Consider the following 16,550-nt stretch of genomic DNA (forward strand, 5'->3'; position numbering starts at 1 on the left):
TTGTAATGGATTTACAGTTTTAACCAACTCACAAGTCACAAGTTGTAACTCCACACAACGTTAGTACAGCACAGGAGCTGCTCTGCTACTACCATATCATCACCACCACATTTTACTAAATGAATATTATATTAATAATTATATTAATATTGTAATTTTCTAATTGCATGAGATGCAACTTTTTAAAAATGATAGCCTCTTGATCAAAAACTTTGTCTCATGTTTTAAGAGAGGAAATTTAACCGGATAACACGGAGTTGTATAATGCCTGTAGATAAGTTAGACCAATCAGAGGCAACCAAATCTCCATTTTGCTGGCTTTCTAGCACACTACATTAAAGGGTCAAGTCTCAAGCCAGAAGAAAAGTGGATATTCTGGTCTTCTTGGTAAAGAAAAAACAGGTCTGAACCTCAATTTACAGAAAATACTCACAGCTTAAATCACAGTCGCAATATTAACCTCTTAAACTCCTTGGAACCACCGGTGGGTCCAAAACGCACTTCGTCACGTTCTTCATAACTTTCACATTTCATAAGCTCCATTCAGAAGCTGGGCGTCGTGTGAGGCTGTAGCTCTTCTCTCCAGTCAAATAGACGGTGATGTCATTTTAAACCCTTAAAATAAAAGAAGCTGAAAAGAAGCTGAAGTTTGTTTTTCTACACTCTTTCTACTGATCTGCTCTGTAAACATTACTTTTATAAAATAACACAAAGGGCGTCTGAGATTTTTGGATTTCAGCAGTAAATTGTAAGCCTATAGTGATATGTGGAGATCATAAAACACATTCTCTTAATTTGAGGGGAGCTTTTACAAAATAAAGAGGCAAAAATAAATAATTTGCCTTACATATATAAAAAATAAAGGGGGGGCCTGGGTTCGATTCCCCAGCCAGGCGACTGTGTGGAGTTTGCATGGTCTTCCCGTGTCTGCGTGGGTTTCCTCCGGGTTCTCCGGTTTCCTCCCACAGTCCAAAGACAGGCAGTTAGGCCAATTGGACATGCTGCATTGCCCCTAGGTGTGATTGTGTATGTCTGACTGCCCTGTGATGGACTGGCAACCTGTCCAGGGTGTATCCTGCCTTCCACCCAGTGACCCCTGGGATAGGCTCCAGCGCCCCCCACGACCCTGAGGGAGAAGGAGCTTAGAAAATGTGTGTGTGTGTGTATATATATATAATAAGTCTCTCTACAGTGAACCATTTCACTCCAAACCACCCTGAATTATTCAGAAATTCTGAGAAAAAAAAATATGGTGGGATTCCCCTTTAAAGTTTCCTTTAAATGGCGAGGGTCAGTCTTATAAGCTCACTTCAAACCCTGATTCTTCTGACCAGCACTGTAAAGACTCTCTATAATGCACCATTTCATATCAAGCTGAACGTGTCTGTTTACATCTCAACAGCCAAATTACGCTGAATATTTTTAGAATCTGTGGAATTTCCCTTTCAGCAGACGGAGGTAAGCAAGCAGAACCCACTTCTGCTTATTGGGGCAGTCGTGGGCTGGAGGTTAGGGAACTGGCCCTGTGACCGGAAGGTGGCCGCTGATACCCAGTTGATACCCAGTGCTGACAGTCCATGACTGAGGTCTCCTTGAGCAAGACACCTAACCCCCAACTGCTCCCCGGGCGCCGTGGCTGCCCACCTCTCCGGGCAAGTGTGCTCACTGCCCCCTAGTGTGTGTGTATTCACCGGTGTGTAATGTGGTGTTTCACTTCACGGATGCAGAGGTGGAATTTCCCCGTTTGTGGGATTAAAAAAGTATCACTTAATACTTATCACAGCTTCCTCACTCTCCTCACAAGTGCAATCAAAGTTCATGCCGTTATACTTTCATCCAATCTGAAGCTCTTTGTTGTATTTGCATGGCTGCTTGCTTCTCACTGGGCTGAACGGATTTCAGACTCAAAGAGTAAAGCATGTCCAGAATATGAAACAAGCCTAAGCAGGTAAATTAACCAAGAGGCACGGCCTTACAAGACTGACCCTCACCATTTAAAGGAAGCTTTAAAGTGGAGTCCCACCAATTTTTTACCAAACTCTGAATAATTCAGTGGTTTAGACGTAAACCGTCATTCAGGGTGGTTTGGAGTGAAATGGCTCACTGTAGAGAAACTCATGTGCGCTCATTTCTTTACAATGGTGGTGATGGGAACCAGGGGTCACAATAAGCACAGGGGATTTTATTTACTATCCAAAACCACCAGTGAACCTTTCGCATGCCTCACGAGTTTTTAGACGTAACGTTGACAGTTTGGGGACTCTTTTGCCTTGGGTGTATCCCAACATACGTTAGGCCAAAACAATGTCTCAAACAACACCGTACTCGGTTTCTTCAGACGTCTGGTTCCTATCACCGCCACTGTAAACAATTCTGACTCAGTACGTTTCTCTAGAAAGCAGCTTTTTCACACCAAGCCACTCTGCGTGACACTACTTACATCTTAACCACTTATTTATGTGGGAATTTTGAGAAGTCGGTGGGATTTCCCTTTAAGGAAACTTGAACGTGGAAAGGCAGCGCGGACGCCGCGGTGCCGTCGTTAACAGACAGCAGAGAGAACCTTTATGTTTGTGTTTATGTCGAAAGCCTCTGCCTGCGTGAACCTAAAGACTTTAGGAGCGATTTTATGGGGGAAAAAGAAGGAGAACTGTGACAAGTGGCTTAAGTCCACACGCTGAGGAGTTGCGTCAACCAGGAGCCGGAAACGTGAAACATGAATGAGAAGCAGAAGCGAGTTAGGAGGACGTGGCAGAACCGAGCGAGTGGAGGATTAAAGAGCCCCTCTTACCGCAGTCCGCGGCGTACTCCTCCCACTCGGACGGCGGGCCGCAGCCGTGCTCGCCCTCGGCGAAAGTGAGCGCGGAGAAAAACTCGGTGGAAAAAATTGCTCGGCACAAGTACAGCAGCGACAGCGCTACCACAACAACAGCCCTGCCAGCAGGTGCCATGTTTCTGAGGCACTCGCTCAGGTAAGGTTGGCGGTGGCGGCTTGGTATTGTAGTTCCGAGGCGACTGTCTGTAGTGACGGTGCTAGAAGAGGAAGGCGAGGAAAACTACAACTCCCAGACGTGAGCGCGGTCGAATCCGCAGGATGTCCCGGATGTAGACCGTTTGAACGCCTGTGGCCGGTAAACGCTGACAAACGCAGGGCGCCCGAATGTACCAGAATGGCAAAATTAGCTTTTAAATGTATTGAATGTACTGAAGACGCCAGCGAACTACACCGAGATTACAGTAACGGGATACTGAAGATTACGATATGTGTGAGTAATGTGTTAGTGTGGACTATTTTGTCACAAAACGTGAGTTTGTTTTTGACGCTAACTGTGCTAACCGGCAGCCTGCGGGGTCAGTGACGGTTAGGCGGTGTTACGAGGGGCTTACCAGTTTCTTCAGACTTCCTTCATGACTAAAAAGCCTTTAAGGTCTCAACAGTGTAAGTCCGAGTGCTCTGACGTGGAGACCCATAACAACATCATCGTCATCATCGTCGTCGTTAACCGCTCAGTCCAGACAGGGTCGCGGTAGCAGTTGGGAGAGCAGAGAATCCCAGACGACCCTGTACCCTGCAACTTCCTCCAGCTCATTCCCGGGGAGCCCCAGCCACTCCCGGGCCAACTTGGAGATGTAATCCCTCCATTGGGGGCCCTAGGACGACCCTCTGGACTTGTCCCAGTAGGCCGTGCCTGGTACACCCCCACCGGTAGGCGTCCAGGGGACATCCAGATCAGATGCCCAGACCACCTCAGCTGGCTCCTCACCCTATCGGATAGAGTGTAGCCCGCCACCCTGCGAAGAGGCTCATTTCCACCGCTTGTATTCCCAATCTCATTCTTTCGGTCATTACCCACAGCTCATGACCATAGGTGAGGGCAGGGATGTAGGCTGACCGGTAAACAAAGAGCTTTGCTTTTTGGCTCAGCTCCCTCTTCACCACTACAGTCTGGTACAGTGACCGCATTACTGCTGCCGCCTGTCCCAGCCAGCCGCTGATCTCACGATCCCTCTTTCTATCACATCACAAGACCCCAAGATACTAAAACTCCTCCACCTGGGGCAGGCCCTTTCCCCTTACCTAGAGTGGGCATGCCATCCTTTTCCGGCATAGGACCACTGACTTAGACTTGGAGGTGCTGATCTGCATACCACCCGCTTCACACTCAGCTGCAAGCCGCTCCAATTAGTGCTGGAGGCATCCAGCCAATAACACATAAGACGTGGAGACCCGCTCTAGAGAAACTCGCAGGTGGTGATGGGAACCAGACGTCTACGGTTAAATGCGTGTAAAAGCTCCCCCACCTATGAGGGATGATCTGCACTCATTGTCCATTTTATCAGCTGCACTTGCCATATAGGAGCACTCTGCAGACACCAGCAGCACTACTGTGTCTGATCCACTCATACCAGCACAGCACACAATAACACCACCACATCAGTGTCACTGCAGTGCTGAGATTGATCCACCACCCAAATAATACCCGTTCTGTGGTGGTCCTGTGGGAGTCTTGACCATTGTAGAGCAGGGTGGAACTAGGATAGCCTATAACGTTGAGCTTAGAACAATAACAGTCTCTTAATCGTTCATTTACAGTAGAATAAGAACAACATAACACTAGCATGGCACAGCGCAGTCCTTCCAGAAGAGGGACATTGTAGTTTTGTGTTTCATTTGACTGGAAAAGGTGCTGAAGTTCTGTATTAATTCCCTTTTTTTTTCTTTCTAGAAATCATGCGCAAAGCCTGTGGACAAGTACATCGAATATGATCCCGTCATTATTCTGATAGACGCCATATTATGCAAGATCCAGGCTTTCAGGCATATCCTGTTCAACACGGAAATAAACGTAAGTCCCCTTTTAGGGTTAATAATACGATTAGGATTTATTATTGTAAATATTTCCAGATGACTCGGTACAAAACAGGGCGTCGTGTTGTGTGGCATCACAGTGTAGCCTTGTCTTGTGGCTATGTGGTCAAGTTATCATGGGGCTGAAATGGCTCAAAACTCTAGGCTGAACGCTCTAATGAGCTGAATATTATAGCCAAATAATATAATAATAATAATAACATAACATGTAATAGTGTAACCGTATTTAACATAAAGGACATTTTCAGGCACTCCTGTGTCACAATATGTACTGAATCAAGACACTGGCGTATAGTATTGAACCAATTTTTCAGTCTACATTTGGAATTTTTTCCCCCTCTCTCTTTTCCAGATCCACTGGAAGTTGTGCATCTTCTGTCTGCTGTGTGAGGCGTATCTGAGGTGGTCCCAGCTCCAGGGTTCAGAAGTGACCAGTGATCCTGCTGACATCATCAGATACACTAAAGAATGGGACTTTTATGGGATGTTTGCCCTGGCAGCTCTCGGTAACCCCACACTGCTTGGTGCACAGAATAAACATACCGACTGAAGGGCTCATGTTGTTTGATCGTCCTCTGGGATGATAAAACACACACCTATCAGGCCATAACATTATGACCTCCATTGACCATATAGGAGCACTCTGGAGTTCTACAGTTACAGACTGTAGTCCATCTGTTTCTCTGATACTTTGTTAGCCCCCTGTTACCCTGTTCTTCAGGGGTCAGGAACCCTGTGTACGCTCACAGAGCAGGTACTATTTGGGTGGTGGATCATTCTCAGCACTGCAGTAACACTGACGTGGTGGTGGTGGTGTGTTAGTGTGTGTTGTGCTGGTCTGAGTGGATCAGACACAGCAGTGCTGCTGGAGTTTTTAAACACCTCAGTGACACTGCTGGACTGAGAATAGTCCACCAGCCAAAGATGTCCTGTGGGCAGCGTCCTGTGGGCAGCGTCCTGTGGGCAGCGTCCTGTGGGCAGCGTCCTGTGGGCAGCGTCCTGTGACCACTGATGAAGGACTAGAGGATGAGGACAGTGAGTGGACACAGTGTTTAAAAACACCAGCAGCACTGTTCCGCCTGATCCACTCGTACCAGCACAACACACACTGCTCTGTGACCAGTCATGAAATTTCCTCACTACTAAATATTCCACAGTCGACTGTCAATGGGATTATAACAAAGTGGAAGCGATTGGGAACGACAGCAACTCAGCCACGAAGTAGTCGGCCGCGTAAAATGACAGAGCGGTCAGCGGATGCTGAGGGGCAGAGTGCACAGAGGTCACCAACTTTCTGCAGAGTCAATCACTACAGACCTCCAAACTTCATGTGGCCTTCAGATCAGTGCAAGAACAGCGTAGAGAGCTTCATGGAATGGGTTTCCATGGCCGAGCAGCTGCATCCAAGCCTTACATCACCAGGCACAATGCAAAGCGTGGAATGCAGTGGTGTAAAGCGCCGCCACTGGACTCTAGAGCAGTGGAGACGGGTTCTCTGGAGTGACCAATCACACTTCTCCATCTGGCAATCCGATGGGCGAGTCTGGGTTTGGCGGTTGCCAGGAGAACGGTACTTGTCTAACTGCATTGTGCCAAGTGTAAAGTTTGGTGGAGGGGGGATCATGGTGTGGGGTTGTTTCTCAGGAGTTGGGCTCAGAGCTCTATGTACGTGTGGGCAGATCGTCTGAGTCTGAGGCTCCAGTGTAAAAGACAAATGTTTGTCTTGTGGCCGACAAGACCCCAACACACAGTACAGTGAACAATGCGACTCAAACTCAAACACTTTCATTAACACACCTGAGCTACATTTCACAAACATGCGGCATTTACCGAAAACACACACAGCTTCAGAACTGCTGCAAAAACCAGTCACAACACCACAGAAATGTTTCTGGAAGACTCTCTGAGTGTATTGATAATAATATGCCTTTTTGATCTAAATTTCTTAATTTTGTTCTTTTGATTTTATCCATTTTTAAATTATGATTCCTGGTTTGTAGTGTTTATTCTTGCTTTTATTTCTTTTTTAAAATGGCTTCATTCTTTTATTTATGACTTTCACCTGTTCACCTCCCCTAGATTGAGTGGTCGTCAACTATTGTTCCTTTGTTGTGCACTTTCATTTTATTATTATTATTATTATTATTATTATTAATAATAATAATTTTTAATCTTTCTTTCTGTGTTGTTTTTATGGTAAGGCACTATGGCCTGCATTTTAATGTATGGAAATTCCTATATAAAAAATAGACATTATTATTATTAGTAGTAGTAGTATTAAAGATATTGGAATATCTGTGCTGGAAACATAAAAAACATGATTTTAATTGTGTGTATATGTATGTGTGTTCCATCAGAGCTGGCGGTGTACTGTGTAGGTGTGCTGGCGGTGCTGTGGCCGGTGCAGTGGCTCTACGGCTGCTCGCTGAACTTGGCTCCTCTGCTGAAGGCCCTGCTGCTGTCCTGCTATGGGAAAGTGCTGTTGATTCCTGCAGTGATCTGGGAACATGATTATTCTCCTCTGTGCTTCAGACTCATCAGACTGTTCGTCCTCACCTCCAACACACAGGCCATACGGGGTAAACACGCAACTTAAACAGAGACGCAGAACTTAAATACAGGGCATATGAGGTTCACCCGCACACGTAAACGGAGGGGGGCATACACAGATATGTTGTTGTGGGTTATCTGAACACGAGCGGCTGTGCATATCTTCAGCGCACAGGCCATTTAAGGTAAACACACCCTGACAGGTCGCATATCTCCAACACACAGGCCATACAGGGTAAACACAGGCATACAGAGCTATACAGGGCTAAAAACTCTCATAAAGCAACTGAGAATACTTTTGCCCCTGTTTATTGATAACAGCATATTACACCATGTTATAAACCACCTAAGCAAGTATTGCTAATTGGTGGAGAATTGTATGCATAAGTTTGGGCGCCCCTGGTCAAATAACGAGTTTTTGTTAAAATAAGTTAACACCAATAAATGAATAAACACATGCTGTACTGAGAACATGCTTCTGCACATTTTAATGCACTGTCTGTTTACATACTAGGAGGAATAAAGAAAACACAAAATGTGGCCTGAGCAAAAGTTATGGCACATTTCATATTTCAAATATGCTAAATTTAACAAATACGTTGAAGTTGTGCAGTTTTTTGTGCCATGTTTATTTTTTAGATTTGTCTTTCTGTTTGAGCTTTTTCCTCAGGGAAATATACATAATGTGATAGTTTTGTACAATCCTATTTCCTCCACTCACACCAATCTCATAACACCCCACCCACCCCGACCCCAGCCACCCCGACCCCAGCCACCCCGACCCCAGCCCCGACCCCACACACCCCAACCCCAGCCCCGACCCCACCCACAAGCACAATATACACATTGATAAACATACAGTCGCTGGCCACTTTATTAGGTACACCTTGCTAGTAAAAGGTTGGACCCCCTTTTGCCTTCAGAACTGCTTTAATTCTTCATGGCAGACTTTCAACAAGGTGTAGGAAACGTTCCTCAGAGATTTTGGTTGGTTATTTGAGTTCCTGTTGCCTTTCTATCATCTGGAACCAGTCTGCCCATTCTCCTCTGACCTCTCGCATCAACAAGGCATTTTCGTCCACACAACTGACCGCTCACTGGATATTTCCTCTTTTTCGGACCGTTCTCTGTAAACCCTAGAGATGGTTGTGTGTGAAAATCCCAGTAGATCAGCAGTTTCTGAAATACTCAGACCAGCCCGTCTGGCACCAACAACCACGCCACGTTCAAAGCCCCTTAAATCCCCTTTCTTCCCCGTTCTGATGCTCGGTCTGCACTTCAGCAAGTTGTCTTGACTTAATAAAGTGGCTGGTGAGTGTATGTAGATACTCTGTAGGGGACTATAGTGGACTACCCAAACAAAGCGAGACTTAGTTTTTATATAAACGTGCAAACTTATTTATGCTTAGAAAAAAAAAAAATCTACAAAGACGTGTGATCTGACCAGCGGTGCTCAAACAATTTCACACAACTGTAAATAAGTTTGCAGTTTGCATTAGCAACATTAGCCTTGTAACGCCACTACAAAACTAAAGCCATAAACCCAACATGTCTTGGCTGGAACTATGTATATATTTGCTTTAAATGACTGTGTAATGCTTTGCCTCCTGTGTTCCAGTGATTCTGAACTGCAGCAGAAGACTGTCTGTCTTGGCCGTGTTCGGAGGGCTGCTGTTAGAGACGTGTGTGTCTGACAGTTTACACAAGCTGCAGCTGAACTCGCACGACTACCTGCCTGACCTCTACACCTGAACTGAGCCCGTCACGCAGGTTCTGCAGCTTGGTGGTAGCTGCTGAGGACCACTCACCGTCTCCTGAGCCATTTTGCTGGCCTTCAGCAGTGAGGTGTGAGATTGTGTCCTCTGTCAGTAACAAACTATGTGCATCTTGCCTATTAAGCATGTCTGGGAGAGATTACTGACCGGGACAGTGTCGCCAGTGCCTAAGGGCCCTCTGACTGCCAGAGGATGGCAGTGCCTGAGGAGCAGTTGGGGGTTAGGTGTCTTGCTCAAGGGCACTTCAGTCATGGACTGTCAGCCGAGAGGATCGAACCGGCAACCTTCCGGTCACAGGGCTGGTTCCCCACCCTCCAGTCTTTCATTAAGTGTGTATAGCATGTTCTCCATCAATCTGAAGAACCCTTTCTGAGGCCCAGGGCCCTGCATGTTTTTGTGATTTCCATTGCTCTAGCACACCAACCAAACCTGGTAATTAACTGAAGAGCTGAATCAGGTGTGCTTGAGCAAATTGTGCAGGAATTTCGTCCCTCCAGGACTGGAGTTCCCCACCCCTGACATAGTCGCAGCAGAATATTACTGTTTTTTAATTTTTAAAAATTGTTTTTGTTAAAACAAAAAAGAAATTTGTATATAAACACAAATGTGGACTGTTGTTTAATCTCACTTTTCAGGTTTGGGGGTTTTCAGATTAGTTACTTTATTTCTTGTCAGAGTTCTTGTTTGAGCTTGTGCCCAGGAGCCTTGGAAGACCTTGATCTGTCACTGATCTGTAGGTTCATTGGTTTTGTCTGGATCACGATTCGCTATAACAATTAAAGCCACTGCTGCTTTACTGGACACAAGCAGGAAAACAATCCTTCTTAGTTTAGAGAAGCTCAAAAAAGATGTGGCGCCACAAGAGTTGGACATCAGCCTTCGCCCTCTGAGCTCAGTAGCGTCATGTGACAAGTGTAGGAAAATATATTTTTAAAAGGGAATTTCACCACTTGTTCAGAATTCCGGCGTGATTAAGTGGTTAAGACGTATAAAAAGCCGTTCAGAGTGGTTTGGTGTGAAATGCTCTGTTCTAGAGAAACTTGGAGTTGGAACTGTTCACACGGGTGGTGATGGGAACAAGACGTCTGAAGAGTTTAATGCTTCTAAAAGCATCTCTCAGAGGAAATTATGGCATGAAATGGTTCTGAATACACCGAGTGACGCCGGGGGCAGTATTTTATCGTAGTTTAGGCGTAGGATTTTGGTTTAAAGCGTATTTTAGATATCTGTTTACATGCAGGGCGTTGTGGGGCAAAAAGATCCTTGAAAAAAGTGGGTTTTGTTCAGATTTACCGCTATTTTCTCATCCTCAGCATTACATATGAAACTCAGAAGACACACGGACGTTCACTAGTGGTTCTGGATTGTAAATTAAATGGCTATATTTGTTTTGTAGAGACGGTGACCCCTGGTTCCCATCACCACCACTGTAAAGAATGAACCATTTCACACTAAATGAGCCTGAATGACGACTTCTTCTTATGACTGTTTACACCTTGCTGATTGGATTGTGCAGAGTGCAGGTGAATGTAATGAGATTTTGTTACAAGTCATTTTGGACAGTTTCTTTATCCATCATAGTGAAATAGTCATAAAGGGCAGCTGCTGTGTTGAAATGGTGTTTTGGTGTAAATTGGTGGTAAATTACCATCTCCGGGGGCTGTTACCGTGGTAACTCAGCTAGCCGTCACCGGGCACAGGCCAAGCTCCGACATGAACAACAGGAATGAGGAGCCACCCCTCAGTTGTATGTGTAAGAAACAGTGAGCAAAGGCACGTTTGCGTAATCTCTGTTGCAGGGAGGGAGGAAAACAGCACCAGCCTGGCCTGTTACATACGTCAGTGTCTTCCCAGCGTCCTCTGCCTGTTTACGCAGTGTTCCAGGGAGCTGCTGCACATTCCTGAGGTCATTTGTCAAATTCTTGCCAATTAGCTCCACTCAGCTCACCTAAACACACTGCAGGCCCACGTTCAGTGACCGTTGCCATCCGAAAGTGATTTCTGGACGTTGAATAAAATCTTCATAAAGATATTTTCTCCACAGATCAGTGGTGCATACATATAAACCTGGTTTGGTTTAGACACAGATTAAGCCTCATTTTGGGCTAAATTGCTCCGTTCTTGGGGGAGTCCTCCGGTCTCAAGCCCCCCCCCCCCCCCCCCCCCCCCCTCCTCTGTCTGTACTTAATTTGTGTCTGGAAATTTTTTGAGCTCATTGACTGTTTTTCAGGATTAGCTGTTCTTCTTCTCCACACAACACAAACCCTTCCTCAGGAATTCTGCAGTAATTTGTCTCGAGACACATTTATCAGGACTTAAAGTGCCCTCCAGTTCACAGTGGTGGTGATAGGAACCAGACGTCTGAAGAGTTCAGTACCTCTAAAAGCTCCCTCACTGAGAGTTCTAAATGGGTGTGAAAACACTGCCTGATGCCGTGGATATTGTTGTGTGGTGTTTGAGAAGGTTTTGGCTTTAAACATGTTTTTAAATCCATTCACGGCAGAGGGGCGCATGCACGGCAATGCAAACTCAGAAGATACGTGTAGGTTCACTGGTCATGACTGAAATGGCTGCATTTGTGTTGTAGATATTGCGACCCCTGGTTCCCATCACCACCACTGTAGTAATAATAATACATTTATTCATAATGCACTGAAAAGAACTCCCAGAGTGCACCATTTCACATCAGCCTACTCTGAATTACTTTCTCAGGCGGTCTAAATGACTGAAACATGCAGTTTAAAAGAGTATTGTTCTGCTTTAATATCACAGTCTGAGATTAGGCACCTTTACATGCACGCTGTTTGGATCATACTAAAGGAATAAAGGTGTAAAGGAGTAGGTAAGTTTGATTAGCTAGGACATGTTTAATGTGGGATTTTGATGGATGGATTGAAGGAAAGAATGGAGGGCAACTGTCTTGAATGTGACACCTGGAAGGATGCATGGATGACACCTTTTCTGGATTTGATGGATGGATGGATGGATTGATGGAACCTGTCTGGGATTTAAAGGATGGATGGATGGAAGAATGGGGGGCAACTTTTAATATTGATACTCGGTGGATGATGCCTATCTTGGATTTGATGGATGGATGGATGGATGGATGGATGGATGAATGGCATTTGTCCTGGATTTGACACATACATGGGTGAATGGATGGATATGTGTTCAGTATCTAGGATTGGATGGATGGAGGGTGGATTTGACACATGGATGGATATAGGGCATAAATGGATGGATGGAGAGCCACTATCCTGGATGGATGGATGGAGAGCCACTATCCTGGATGGATGGATGGATGGATGGATGGATGGATGGATGGATGGATGGAGAGCCACTATCCTGGATGGATGGATGGATGGCTTCTGTCTGGGATTTGATGGCTGGATGGAGGGCAACCATCTAGAATTTGATAAATGGATGGATGGACAGATGGAGGGAGGGTAACTAGGTTGGATTTGACACATGGATGGATGGATATATGTTAAGCATCTAGAATGTGGTGGATAGATGGATGGATGGATGGACAGACGGAGAGAGGGCAACTATGTTGGATTTAACATGGATGGATGGAAATATGTTAAGTATCTAGAATTTGATGGATGGACAGATGGAGGGAGGGCAACTAGGTTGGATTTGACACATGAATGGATGGATGGTTGGATGGATGGATATATGTTAAGTGTCTAGAATTTGGTGATGGATGGATGGATGGACAGACAAACGGAGAGAGGGCAACTATGTTGGATTTGACGCTTGGATGGATGGATGGATCAGCTAAGACATGTTACACTGTTATCTATAACAGGTTATACAGTGAAATCCTAATGAAGCCTCTGAAGTGATAAGGGGGTCCTTCTGCTCCCTCTGCTCTCTCCCCTCCTCTCAGAGACCACTTCAGTACGTCTATTGAAGATTCATTAAAACGATGCGGATTGAAGCAGTGTGACGATTTATGTACAGTATTTAATGCTGTACGTTTTCCTCAGTGTTTAGGATCGACCTTGACCAACACTGCTGGGGCCTTAGCTTCCAATATCTGATAACAACAGTGTTTAATTAAAGATCATGTCTTAGCTGACTGGCTACATTTGGCGTAAGGGGAAAACCTTTAAAACGTAGGGTTTTTTTACTGGACTACTGCTTTAAAGTTACAATCCCCACCAAAAGACGGTGTTACATGTTATATATTTCAGTCTAAGCCGTGTTTTGAACTATATACATTTCAGATAAACAAAGACATAATTTATACATGACCATTCATAATTGGTACATTTGTATTGAATCCCCCAAAAGCTGTGGTGAACTAATACTGAGATTAGTGGATTTATAATACTAGCAGACAGTGGAGCAGTGTGCTATATGTTTATGGTCTGGACTTCTGTTGCCTAACATGCACAAGTTTAGACAGGCTCCTAAAACGGCTTCATTCCACAGTCAATCCCAGGTATTTAGGTTGGTCTTCTGCTGCTGCGTCTGCAGAGCAAACCTCAGTCGCTGTACCTTCATCACAAAAGGCCTTATTCTTTATTGTCTTGGCCACATGCGAGTACAATTTGAGCTTAAAGTGAATTTGACCAGTAACACACACACACACACACACACACACACACACACACAGTCTTTTCCTCTAAATGAGAGGTATGCTCAGAATGATGCTCCTGATTTATCTAATAAATTAAATTGTTATATACAAAGACTGTTTTTACCACATGTCACTACATTCAGTACATTTTCCTCAGAGAGAACATAAAGAGCAGAAGTAAAGGAACAGGACATGTGGTAAACCAAATAATGGCAGATGTGGGTCTCAAACGAACCCACAAGTATCTTTAACCCCAGCCCAAAACAGAAAGGACCTGATTTTAGTCCTACGTAGTTATGGATTCATCAATATGCTTAGATACATGTGATATAATTGTAGCAAATATATATAATTGGATTTGAACCCTGAGTCCCTGAGTGGGTGAGTGGGTGAGTGGGTGGGTGGGTGGGTGGACGGATGGATGGATGGGTAGGTGAATAGATAGATGGCAAGTATTGTGGATTTGACGGATGGATGGATAGATGGAGGGCATCTGTCTTGGATTAAAAACAAGACTGGATAGATGAATGGATGGATGGATGGATGGATGGCAAGTATCTTGACTTTGATCCATGGATGAATGGATGACAAGTGTCCTGGATTTACCAACTGGATGCATGGATGGATGGACCGAGGGCAACTTTGACACACGGATGGATGGATGGATGGATGACAAGTACCCTGGACGTCACAGATAAAAGGATGGATGGATGGATGGATGGAGGGCAACTATCTTGGATTTGAGACATGGATGGATGGATGATGAGTACCCTGACAGATAAATGGATGGATGGATGGAAGACAAGGACCCTGGATATGACAGATGGATGGATGGATGGATGGAGGGCAACTATCTTGGATTTGAGACATGGATGGATGGATGATGAGTACCCTGACAGATAAATGGATGGATGGATGGAAGACAAGTACCCTGGATATGACATAAATGGATGGATGGATGGATGGATGGATGGAGGGCAACTATGTTGGATTTGACACATGGATGGATGGATGGATGGATGGATGGTACCCTGACAGATAAATGAATGGATGGAAGACAAGTACCCTGACAGATAATTGGATGGATCGGTGGAAGACAAGTACCCTGGATATGATGGATGGATGGATGGATGGATGGATGGATGGCAGGCAGTTATCTTTAATCTACCTTTTTCACAGTTGTGCTTGAATGCGACAGAGTAATTATATACAGCGTAAACTGAGGTTGAAGGTTTTTGCTGAGCACTATAAACACGTATTGTTTAGGGTGATCACTGTAAACAGGGAATCTGAGCAGCACTCTAATAACACAGGCACACCGCTGACTGTTTCACAGAGCCTTATGTAAGAGCACTGCTGAATCAATGGTATTAGGTCAAACAGCTTAAACCATTTCCATGCAGAACAGAAAAATACAACATTGTTCGAATGATTTAGCAGGACTGTAAAAGTTAAGCATCTGTAACTCAGGTCTGTAAGCCATTAAAGATCAGGGAGCAGCAGCTGCTGCTGTTCCAGCCTAATCAGATTAGCGTCATAGGAGTTGCATTAAATGTCTCGGTGCATACAGCGGCTTTGTGGCTCCCCGATAATGACTGAACACTAAAAGAGCTCTATACACAAAGTGGCACGGCTTCTGTAGTGAACGGGGAATGTTAATGTTAAACGAGGGAATCCAGTGGAAAGCCGAGTTACTCTACAGTCAAAGTCCACTAGACTTTTTCGTTATTTAATGATTTATTTTGACATAAAATGTGCTCAGTTGATTCTTATTAATGAAGAATGTGTTTTAGAACTGTGATCAATCCGTTTCAGCTGTTTGAGGAAACCAACCTGCACCTACTAAAGCTAATGGATCAACGTCTCTGTATAAACCTCCATGGTGAATTATTGGCCGACGTTAGCTGTTGATTACAAGAGGCCGGTACACTTTGAGAAACTGTATTACATGAATTAAGTCTTAGAAAACGACTCCATTGCTCCAGTCTGAGGCAATCTCCCAGCTTACTGACCAAATCCACCTGACCTGCAGCTCAGCAGTACTTACATACTCCACCTGTCGGGTACAGAGCAGTGCAATCCCTGACCAGTGTGACGCAGGCCGAGGCTTTGGGTTTTGAATCAAGATTACTGTAATCCACTTCAGTCTCCTGAGGAGGTGTTTGAACCCAGAGGTGTATATTTAGCAATGCAGACAGAAACGCTGGAGGAGTTTGCAGCTGAAAAAGTGTATACAGTGGCATACGTGCCATCCCAGAAAAGCTGTGAGGCTGCGTAAAATGTAAATAAAAACATGCAATGATTTGAATCTTATAGAACCATATTTTATCCACAGTAGAACATAGAACACATACCCGATATTGAAAGTGTGACATTTTAACTCATTTAGAACTTGATGGCAGCAACGCATCTCAAAAAAGTTGGGACAGGGGCAACAAAAGGCTGGAAAAAGTAAGTGGTACTAATAAAAAACAGCTGGAGGAGCAATTTGCAGCTAGCTCAGAGACAGAGACTCTCAGAAGCAAAGAAGCAGGGGAGGGGTTCACCAATTGGGCTGAAAGATGAATCATTTTTTATATTGAAATTTAAGAGAGCTGCAATATTTGTCCAGTTATAGTCTGCTTGATCAAAAATCTTGTCTTAAAATTTTAGGAGTGGAAACTGAACCCAGTAACATACAGATTGTGACCTGCCTGTAGAGGAGTTGGACCAATCAGAGGCAACCAATCGTCTTGTGTTGTGACATCATAACCACAACTTACTGTCA

The 16,550-nt window shown here is 44.7% G+C and overlaps 2 protein-coding genes across 3 annotated transcripts in view; one reads left to right on the forward strand and one right to left on the reverse strand.

Annotated features, from left to right (window-relative positions):
* The window catches only part of ttc13 (tetratricopeptide repeat domain 13), a 36,128-nt gene extending 33,150 nt beyond the window's left edge, over positions 1-2,978 (reverse strand). For both annotated transcript variants that reach the window (XM_037537750.1, XM_037537749.1), the window contains exon 1: positions 2,792-2,978. In XM_037537750.1, the coding sequence (XP_037393647.1) occupies positions 2,792-2,951 (160 nt within the window). In that variant the 5' untranslated portion in view covers positions 2,952-2,978. The remainder of the gene's footprint in view (positions 1-2,791) is intronic.
* Positions 2,979-3,015: 37 nt separating this feature from the next.
* On the forward strand, positions 3,016-11,225 carry arv1 (ARV1 homolog, fatty acid homeostasis modulator). Its single transcript, XM_017720461.2, has 5 exons — positions 3,016-3,266; positions 4,728-4,847; positions 5,223-5,376; positions 7,228-7,449; positions 9,039-11,225. The coding sequence occupies exons 1-5, from the start codon at positions 3,171-3,173 to the stop codon at positions 9,170-9,172; spliced, it is 726 nt and encodes a 241-aa protein (XP_017575950.1). The 5' UTR covers positions 3,016-3,170; the 3' UTR covers positions 9,173-11,225.
* The last annotated feature ends 5,325 nt before the right edge of the window (positions 11,226-16,550 follow it).

The sequence above is a fragment of the Pygocentrus nattereri genome, chromosome 4 (assembly GCF_015220715.1).
Source record: "Pygocentrus nattereri isolate fPygNat1 chromosome 4, fPygNat1.pri, whole genome shotgun sequence".
NCBI classification, from domain to species: domain Eukaryota; kingdom Metazoa; phylum Chordata; class Actinopteri; order Characiformes; family Serrasalmidae; genus Pygocentrus; species Pygocentrus nattereri.

What these genes read in the sequence shown, in the direction of transcription:
- arv1 (XM_017720461.2), top strand. Translation starts at nt 3,171, where the DNA reads ATGGCAAAATTAGCTTTTAAATGTATTGAATGTACTGAAGACGCCAGC. An exon ending in TGTTCAACACGGAAATAAAC is followed by an intron (nt 4,848 to 5,222) that starts GTAAGTCCCCTT and finishes TCTCTTTTCCAG; the next exon opens with ATCCACTGGAAGTTGTGCAT. An exon ending in GTTTGCCCTGGCAGCTCTCG is followed by an intron (nt 5,377 to 7,227) that starts GTAACCCCACAC and finishes GTGTTCCATCAG; the next exon opens with AGCTGGCGGTGTACTGTGTA.